Source organism: Entelurus aequoreus, linkage group LG22 (genome assembly GCF_033978785.1).
Source record: "Entelurus aequoreus isolate RoL-2023_Sb linkage group LG22, RoL_Eaeq_v1.1, whole genome shotgun sequence".
Lineage (NCBI taxonomy): Eukaryota > Metazoa > Chordata > Actinopteri > Syngnathiformes > Syngnathidae > Entelurus > Entelurus aequoreus.
Window position 1 is genome coordinate 3,245,848 of NC_084752.1, and position 11,249 is coordinate 3,257,096.

General features: G+C 35.2%; 1 protein-coding gene across 4 annotated transcripts in view; it reads left to right on the forward strand.

Annotated features, from left to right (window-relative positions):
• LOC133639493 (endophilin-A1-like) overlaps nucleotides 1-8,807 on the forward strand; it is a 102,267-nt gene extending 93,460 nt beyond the window's left edge. For 3 of the 4 annotated variants that reach the window (XM_062032816.1, XM_062032822.1, XM_062032819.1), the window contains 2 exons: nucleotides 3,764-3,775; nucleotides 7,439-8,807. In XM_062032816.1, coding sequence (XP_061888800.1) covers nucleotides 3,764-3,775; nucleotides 7,439-7,635 — 209 coding nt within the window. In that variant the 3' untranslated portion in view covers nucleotides 7,636-8,807. The remainder of the gene's footprint in view (nucleotides 1-3,763; nucleotides 3,776-7,438) is intronic. The other variant, XM_062032817.1, reaches the window with a different exon arrangement.
• The last annotated feature ends 2,442 nt before the right edge of the window (nucleotides 8,808-11,249 follow it).

The following is an 11,249-nucleotide window of genomic DNA, read 5'->3' on the forward strand; positions in this document are numbered from 1 at the left end:
ATGTATGTATGTATGTGATTGTATGTATGTATGTATGTATGTATGTGATTGTATGTATGTATGTATGTGATTGTATGTATGTATGTATGTATGTATGTGATTGTATGTATGTATGTGATTGTATGTATGTATGTATGTATGTATGTGATTGTATGTATGTATGTATTTGATTGCATGTATGTATGTGATTGTATGTATGTATGTGATTGTATGTATGTATGTGATTGTATGTATGTGATTGTATGTATGTATGTGATTGTATGTATGTATGTGATTGTATGTATGTGATTGTATATATGTATGTGATTGTATGTATGTATGTGATTGTATGTATGTATGTGATTGTATTTATGTATGTATGTGATTGTATGTATGTATGTGATTGCATGTATGTATGTATGTGATTGTATGTATGTGATTGTATGTATGTATGTATGTGATTGTATGTATGTATGTATGTGATTGTATGTATGTATGTATGTGATTGCATGTATGTATGTGATTGCATGTATGTATGTATGTATGTATGTATGTATGTATGTATGTATGTATGTATGTGTGTGATTGCATGTATGTATGTATGTATGTATGTGATTGCATGTATGTATGTATGTATGTGTGTGATTGCATGTATGTATGTATGTATGTAATAGGATTGCAAATTAGGATCAACTGGAAATTAGTTTTCAATTACTGTTTCAAACTTGGAGTAGTTTCCAATTTGGGTTTTTGGTTCATTATTCACATTTATTGTTTTTTATTTTGCTTTCAGTGTTTTCCACAGACCTGCAATCAACTTGTGGGGGCGGGGCTGTGTCAAAATGACGTATGATTTGCATAATAGGCGAGATGCATGTTTTTTTTTAAAAGGCTAAAAAGTTTAGATATTTATTTAAAGAAATCCGTGATTAGTGTCAACAAATCTTGTTACGTTATATCATTATGCTGCATTTTTAAATTGTCACTACAGGCTGCACTATGTGCTTATTGACATTTCCGATAAAACCTCAGTAAAAAGACTAGATTTTAAGGGAGAAAAATACTAAAAAGTAGTGAAATTATCTGTCAATGCATGTAGCTAATGTATCTTGATAAAACATCCTAGATTAAGATTTGTATGTCTAAGAATTAGTCGGACTTTTAAGATTAAGTATTTTATTGTGAAAACGATCATTATTCAAACTGCAATTCTTAAATGAAGCATCTTCGAGATATACCTGTATATTATATATATATAATTTTTTTTTTTTTTTTTTAATTTTTATGTGGGGAAAACCAAAATATATTATCTGAATAGGTTTTTTCTCAATTTTACATGTTTAAATTAGAATAGACAATATATTTACGATTTATATTATATAAAATCAATGACTAAAAAAAATAACGAAATAGCTCTTAAAACGAGGGGAATTTCCAGAAACAGTTTTAAACTTGGCAAATGACAAATTTATAATGTAAATGTAGGAATTTAGTTAGTCCTTTTAAATTAGAGTTTAAAAACTACCAACTTGAGGTTGTTTATTGATATTCTCCACTATGACATGACTGTAAAACACAAAGTAAAGTACAATAATGTACACATGAAAGTAACATACATACATACACATATTATATATACACATATTATATATACACACATATACATATTATATACACATATACAGATATATACATATTATATATATACACATATTATATATACATATATATATACATATTATATATACACATATGTATACATACACATATACATACATATGTAATATATATGTTAAATCAACAAAACAAAGCAATGCAAGAAACAGAATAAAGGTTGGCCGTTAGCTTAATGCTAACACACAATGGATGATCCCATTTTACTTGGCAATCTTTTCTACAAACATTTAACAAATGAGATTTAAAGTGAACAAAAGTGACATAAAACGTGCGTATTTCACTTATAGTCACCAAACTCTTTGGAAACAAATTTTGTGGTACGAGGCTATCAAAGTAACATTTTAAAGCAAATAACATAGTCAATATTTATGGAACGTGATTGGCAGCACAAATATCGCCTGCAAAGTGAACAAGATATATTTTCTTTTTTCAAAACGTTTTAATTGTGGCCGCCCGCCACAAGTAAATGTAATGTTTGGCAAACACTGACTTTAGTTTGTTGTGATGTTTCCTTCTTATTGTGTTCCCCGGTCATCTTTTATTCATCCCTTTTCAATTCAAACTCGGCGACGTAAAATATATAAATCTCGTTTTCAAAATGTAGAGTGGGGAAAGGATACATGTGTGTATACATATGTATACATGTGTGTATATACATATGTATACATACATGTCTACGTACATGTATACATACCATACCATACCAACTTTATTTATAAAGCCCTTTAAAAACAACATACATATGTATACATAGGTATACATGTATGTATACATAGGTATACATGTATGTATACATAGGTATACATGTATGTATACATAGGTATACATGTATGTATACATAGGTATACATGTATGTATACATAGGTATACATGTTTTACAATATGTATGTATACACACATGTATACATGTATGTATACACACATGTATACATGTATATGTATGTATACATACATTTATATGTATGTATACATACATGTATACGTATGTATACATGTATGTATACATACATGTGTATATATGTATGTATACATACATATGTGTACATACATATGTATACATACATATGTATACATACATGTAGGGCTGCAACAACTAATTGATTAAATCGATTAAAATCGATTATAAAAATAGTTGCCGATTAATTTAGTCATCGATTCGTCGGATCTATGCTATGTGCATGCGCAGAAGCTTTTTTTTTTTTAATAAACCTTTATTTATAAACTGCAACATGTACAAACAGCTGAGAAACAATAATCAAAATAAGTATGGTGCCAGTATGCTGGGTTTTTTTCAATAAAATACTGGAAAGGATAGAAATGTAGTTTGTCTCTTTTATCCGACTATTAATCGAAGTAATAATCGACAGATTAATCGATTATCAAATTAATCGTTAGTTGCAGCCCTACATACATGTATACATATGTATATATGTATACATGGCCACCGTTCCTGGGTGGATCTCATGCGAGAGGGTTATCATTTTGCATGCAGTCTTCTGAAAATGATGGAAAGCGCAACTCACTTAAAATCTCATTTGTTAAACGTTTGTACAAAAGATTGCCATGACAATGGGATCATCCATTGTGTGTTAGCATTAAGCTAACGGCCAACCTTTATTCTGTTTGTTGCATTGCTTTGTTTTGTTGATTTAACATAACTCTTACTTTCATGTGTACATTATTGTACTTTACTTTGTGTTTTACAGTCATGTCATCAATATATATCAAACAACCTCAAGGTAATTTTACGATATTTAACACTCTACCGCCATCTGGCCCCAATTTGCCACGTGTCATGTGTCAGGCCATATGAATGCCCGCCACAAGTAAGTTGATGTATGGGAGACACTGACTTTGTGTGTTGGGTCGTACTTATTTTTGTAACCCGTTTTTTTGCTTTATTCAACCATTTTCAATCCAAATTCAGGAATGTACTCCACACCAAATGCTATCTGCAGGTTAGCTTAGCATAACCAATTTTCTGGCCAAAATGTCAAACTACACGTTTTTAATAATCATCATGTGTCTAACTTTACCTCCTTGCTGATGTTTTCTGTCTTTTTTTTTTTTTTCCCCCTTGTTGCCGCCGCATCCTCGTGTCCTGCAGCCCGGTCACCAGGTGAGCTCTCCAGTCACGTGACCTCTCTTAATCCCTTAGTAGAGTGTTTTACTTGTTTTAAGGGTTTTGCTCCTAAGTGATCTCGGTAAGATATTACAGCTTGTTGCTGAGATTTGATGAGCTATATTGAGTAAAACATGCTTCAAACTAGAATATCAACTGTTGCAAAGCTGTGTCATCAACACTCACAAGTAGAAAACTACTTTTTTTAAGTAATCATTTCTTACTTCAAGCATGAATTAAAAAAACCATGACTTTGACACAATTGTGTCTCATAATTAAAACAGATGACAGCCAAATGGACTTTGCTGTTTTATTTTCAATGAAACAATAGAAAATAGGTACTCATATAGTAGTACAGTTGTCACAGTACAGTAAACTGACAGTTAATATTTAAACATGTGACATTTCTAACTATTTTGAACAGAAATAGTTCATGCACATTCAGGTAAATTCTTCAAAATTACAATTAAAATTTAAAGCTGCAAGCAGCGTTGGTCGGGTCCGCATTTTGGCAGGTGCTAGTCCTAATTCGATCGCAATTTCCGCCAGTCCTGATGTGTGTGAAAAGTTGGTGAGTTTTGAAGTATTTTAAGGCGGTCAAATTACAGCTCAAAGAGGCAAAAATGAGTGTTTTTATGAAACTTTTGTTTTGAAGGGGTGATTGCCAACTTCCTGTTGATTTTTGCTGAAGGATGTCAGTGTATGAAATCTAGCTCTAAGTCAGACCTACATAGAGGTATTTGTTGCATGTCTCTACGATATTCGTACTGGGTGTTAGAGGAAGTTGTCTGTGTTTTTTTCCTAGGTGCTGCGGCACAGTGGTTCTTTTCTTTGAAGGCTCGTAAAATCAAAACGGTAGCACAAATCAAAAACGCCGTCGTCAACTTTTAATCAGAAGGGTTCAATCTCTCTCCTGTGGCAGTTTGGAGCCGAAACGACAAACACGCTCAGAGGAGATAATGTTTAATGTTTGGTGACCGCTTTGTACAAAAATGTAGTTTTGAAGGGGTGATATCAAACTTCCTGTTTTTTTCTGAAGGATGTCAATCTATGAAATGTAGGTCTAGGTGAGACTTACATAGAGGTATTTGTTTCATGTCTCTAAGACGTTCTTACCGAAAATTACAAGCAGTTTTGTCTGAGTTTTCCTCTGAGGAGCAGTTTTTAGACAATATGATTTGCCTGAGCGGCTAGGAGACCCCGAGAGTAACAAGCGCTTGCCTTGTTGCCTTTCCATTAAGAACAATAAACTAGTTTTTAGTATAAGTTTGCTGGTTTCAAGAAATGTAATGCCGAGCGCATATCATTATGTCAAGATAATGGCACTAGCATTTACTTCATTTAAGAATATTTTTCAACATATTGAGCAAAAAGGTCTCTTTTTTTTTTTTCTACCAAGAAAAGTGCACTTGTTATTAGTGAGAATATACTTATTTTAAGGTATTTTTGGGTTCATTGAGGTTAGCTAATTAGGGACCGAGTCCCTTTGGGACAGAGGATCCTATTGTATTTCTAGCGTTTTATTATTATTATTATACCGCCGCCTCTTTGAGCTGTAATTTGACCCCCTTAACATGCTTCAAAACTCACTAAATTGGACACACATCAGGACTGGCAAAAATTGCGATCTAATCAAAAAACCAAACCGCAAAACTCAAAATTGCGCTCTAGCGCCCCCTAGGAAGAAAACACAAACAAAACTGCCTCTAACTCCCAGTAGGAATGTCGTAGAGACATGAAACAAAAACCTCCATGTAGGTCTCACTTAGACCTAGATTTCATGCACTGACAAACCCCAGCAAAAATCAACAGGAAGTTTGCAATTCCCCCTTCAAAACAAAAGTTGAGTAAAAAGTCACCTTTTTTCAAACTTTATCTCCTTTGACCGCGTTTGTCGTGTCGGCTTCAAATTAGCACAGGAGAGAGTTTGAACCCTTCTGATTAAAAGTTGATGAGTTTTAATTACTGCTCGGTTTGGATTTTATGAGCCCTCAAAGTCGGTCCGGTCCATCGCTGCCTGCAGCTTTATCCGCATGTACCCTGTACAAAGGACTCCCACAGGGAGTCCTTTGTACAGGGACAAAGGACACTATTGAAATTGTAAGGTTTTATTATTCTTTTTTTCTTTATTATTCTTCCGCAGCTTTGCGCACTACTTTGCCCCCCTTAACATGCTTCAAAACTCACCAAATTTTACACACACATAGAAAAACGATGACACAACACTCTAGTAAAAAAAAACTAACCCCAAAAATCAAAATTGCGCTCTAGCGACCCCTAGGAAGAAACACAAAAGTAACTGCCTGTAACACCCACTAGGAAGGGCGTGGAGACATGAAACAAAAACCTGTATGTAGGTCTCACTTAGACCTACAATTCATAATGACACATCCTCGGGCAAAAACCAACAGGAAGTTGGCAATTTCCCCTTCAAGACAAAAAATGCCTAAAAACACTAATTTTTGCATCTTTGAGCTGTAATTTGACCCCCTTAAAATACTTCAAAACTCACCAAACTTTTCACACACATCGGGACTGGTAGAAATTGCGATCTAAAAAAAAAAACGAACCCCAAAACTCAAAATTGCGCGCAATTTTGAATAAAACAGAGACAAAACTGCTTCTCAGAGGAAAACACAGACAAAACTGCTTGTAACTTCCGGTAGGAACGTTTTAGAGACATGAAACAAAAACCTCTACATAGGTCTCACTTAGACCTACATTTCATAGATTGACATCCTTCAGCAAAAATCAACAGGAAGTTTGATATCCCCACTTCAAAACAACATTTTTTTAAAAAGCGGTCACCAAACAACAAACATTATCTCCTCTGAGCGCGTTTGTGGTTTCGGCTTCAAACTACTACAGGAGAGAGATTGAACCCTTCTGATTAAAAGTTGACGACCGCGTTGAGATAGGTAGTAAGCTTTTGGTTTTACGAGCCTTCAAAGACCCGCTGCGCTGATGCTTCTCCGCTGCCGCAGCACCTAGGAAACAAAGCTGCTTGTAACTTCCGGTAGGAACGTCTTAGAGACATGAAACAAAAACCTCTATGTAGGTCTCACTTAGACCTACATTTCATAGATTGACATCCTTCAGCAAAAATCAACAGGAAGTTTGCAATCTCCCCTTCAACACTACATTTTTGTAAAAAACGGTCACCAAACATCAAACATTATCTCCTCTGAGCGCGTTTGTCGTTTCGGCTTCAAACTACTACAGGAGAGAGATTGAACCCTTCTGATTAAAAGTTGTGTGAATTAGTGAATTATATTTATATAGCGCTTTTTCTCTAGTGACTCAAAGCGCTTTACATAGTGAAACCCAATATTTAAGTTACATTTAAACCAGTGTGGGTGGCACTGGGAGCAGGTGGGTAAAGTGTCTCGCCCAAACACACAACGGCAGTGACTAGGATGGCGGAAGCGAGGATCGAACCTGGAACCCTCAAGTTGCTGGCACGGCCACTCTACCAACCGAGCTATACCGCCCCTAAAGTTGACGAAAGCGTTTTGATAAGTGCTACGGTTTTGATTTTACGAGCCTTCAAAGAAAAGAACCACTAGTTTTTCTTGTTTTTGAACACTGACTGTTCGCAGTGTGTGTGCGAAACTCATTGGTACTTTAACTTAACTAATCCCCGCGTTGATTTCCCGGCAGCGCCCATGGACCAGCCGTGCTGCCGCGCGCTCTACGACTTCGACCCGGAGAACGAGGGCGAGCTGGGCTTCAAGGAGGGCGACATCATCACCTTGACCAACAAGATCGATGACAACTGGTACGAGGGGATGCTGCACGGCAACTCGGGCTTCTTCCCCATCAACTACGTGGACATTCTGGTGCCGCTGCCGCACTAGAGCGACCACCTCGCCAAAATGCCGACTGGGAAAAAAAAAAAAATCTAAATCCTGCTCCCCTCCCCCCCGTTATGACCCCCCGATTCAACCTAACGGCCACTCGGCTTTAGAGGCATCCAAACTGCTGCGTGCATAACTTAGTAGGCCAGCGTCCAAGCGTTCTGATGACGGCAAAAAAAAAAAAAAAAAAAAAAAAATCAGCATAGACATGGTAGCCACGCCCCTCCTTCCATTCATCCTCTCTCCGTTCCTTCGTTCAATTTCTGCATCGCACTTCGTACTTTGTGAACGTCACCGCAGTAGCTAGAACTTTCTCCACATAACGTGCGCGATGTTTGTTAGCTAAGCATGATCCAAGTTTTTTTTTTCTTTGTTTTGTTTGTTGTTGTCGGTTAGCTTTAACATTCCTGGCGATTTGGTGTCAAAACGGCGTCCAGACACCAAAATGAGCAGACAAAAGCTGCTTTTTTTGCTGGTTTTACTGGTAAAGCGAGTCCCGTGACTGTGTGATGTTCCACGTCTGAGCCGATGATTCGTGAAGTGATGATTTTGGGGAAGAACACGTCAAAGACGACGGCGCGTCCATTCCGTACCATTTTTTTTTCTTCCCTTTTTTAAAAAATCCGCAAATTGTGTGCAAAATGGTCGTTGTGTCGTGATTATCTAACGTGTAGAGCTCGGCTTTTTTTTAATCCCTCGCTCTGCGCGGGGATTTGTTAGTTTTCTGCTGCATCCTCACTCGTCCGATGAGTATTATCGTAGTTTAGCTGGTCGGAAGGAGTTAAAAAAACGAACAAAAAAAAAACCCCCCTAAAAACAAAACAGCGGACGTTTACTGGGCAGAGTGAGACCTCTTTGTTTTTTGTCTTGACTGTGAGATATTAACCCTTTCATATCATCCTTGTAGCTACTGGTAATAAAACTACGTAACAAGTAAGTCAAATATTCCCTTCTTGTAGGACTGTTGTGCTGATGGGATGTCGGTGGAATTATCCGATACGATAAAGCAATCATTTGCTCGGAAAAGCTAAAGAACAAAACTGACCGTGTCGTATCTTGCTGTCAAAAAGACGTCGGATTGAAGCCTAGAATTATTCATCCACTGGCCAAATGTTGGAAAGACATTTTAACCGTAGCCAATCAGACAAACCTTTGTATTTCTTGAAATGTCATGTGCAGATGTATACATATATACATGTATACATATATATATACATACATATATGTATATACTGTATGTATACATATATGTATACATATATACGTATATGTATATATGTATACTGTATATGTATATATGTATACTGTATATGTATATGTATACGTATATGTATACATGTATATGTACACTGTATATGTGTATATGTATACGTATATATGTGTACGTGTATACGTATATATGTGTACGTGTATATATGTGTACGTGTATATATGTGTACGAGTATACGTATACATGTGTACGTGTATATATGTGTACGTGTATATATGTGTACGAGTATACGTATACATGTGTATGTGTACATGTATATGTATACATGTATACGTGTATATGTATACGTATATATGTATACATGTATACGTATATATGTATACATGTATACGTATATATGTATACATGTATACGTATATATGTATACATGTATACGTGTATATGTATACATGTATACGTATACATGTATACGTATATATGTATACATGTATACGTATATATGTATACATGTATACATATATATGTATACATGTATACGTGTATATGTATACATGTATACGTATATATGTATACATGTATACGTATATATGTATACATATACACGTATATATGTATACATGTATACGTATATATGTATACATGTATACGTATACATGTATACATATATACGTATACATATACACGTATACATGTATACATATACATGTATACGTGTATATGTATACATGTATACGTATATATGTATACATGTATACGTATACATGTATATGTATGTATTGTATACGTATACATGTATTGTATATGTATGTATTGTATACGTATATATGTATACATGTATACGTATATATGTATACATACACACGTATACAATACATACATATACAATACATGTATACAATACATACATATACAATACATGTATACATGTATATGTATACATGTATATATGTATACGTATATATGTATACATGTATATATGTATACGTATACATGTATTGTATATGTATGTATTGTATTGTATACATGTATATTGTATACATGTATACATGTGTATTGTATACATGTATATTGTATACATGTATATTGTATACATGTATATTGTATACATGTATATATGTATACATGTATATATGTATACATGTATATATGTATACATGTAAACTTGTATATATGTGTAAGTATATATGTATACGTATATATGTGTACGTATATATGTATATATGTATGCGTATATATGTATGCGTATATATGTATACGTATATATGTGTACGTATACATGTATATATGTATACGTATGCGTATATATATGTATATGTATACGTATACGTGTATATATGTATACATGTATATATGTATACGTATATATGTATGCGTATATATATGTATACGTATACGTGTATATACGTATACGTGTATATATGTATACGTGTATATATGTATACGTATATATACGTATACGTGTATATATGTATACGTATACGTGTATATATGTATACGTATACGTGTATATATGTATACGTATACGTGTATATATGTATACGTGTATACGTAAATTTGGCCAAGGTCTGAATAATGCTAGGCTTTGTTGTCAACTTTGTACTTGTTGTGACGGTAACATGTTGCGGGCAGGAATCGTCTGTGCATATTTACAATCCCCCTAACTGACCTTTGACCTGTTGCATTCCTATTCCCGTGTTACTAATGTATCCTCAAGCGCATGCGAGTAAATCGTGAACCACGGAAGAGGGAGCCAATACCGACGGGGAAGAAGAGTAAAGTACGTAGCGCTAGCTTTGAGAAGTCTTCTTGTCCCGTTCCGATTAAAACGGCTCATCTCTTTTTTCCCGTGAGGCGTCGCTATTGTTTAGCTTGTCTTGCCAGGCCACGCCCCTTAAAGGATGCCGGCTGCTCCGCCCATTTTTTTTCTGAGCGTTGACGTACAAAATGGACACGTGTGTGTGAGAGAGCGAGAGAGAGAGAGAGAGAGAGAGAGAGAGAGAGAGAGAGAGAGACAGTGTGTGTTTATTTTACGCATCTTTTCTTTTGAAGGGGAAGCACAACTGTCAGTATATTTTGTTGGCTAAAAATAAAGAGGTTGTTATTTTTTGAAAAAGGAATTATTTTCCCTCTTTTTTTCTCTGTCACTTTTTTAAAAGAATACAACGTGTGTATCTTTGCCCTCAATGAGGACTGCTGTACAGCTTTGGTGTGTGTTTTCTTTTCACCAGGAGTGTGTGAGTGTGTTTGGTGGCTCATCTACAATATCAACGTACCTTATTTTTGTTACCGTGACACCATTATATATAGATGTGTGTGTATATATATATATGAAGACCAGGATAATATACGGAAAGAAGAGATTCTCTGTGCTGCACATGATTGTTTTCTTTCTCTCTGTTTAACT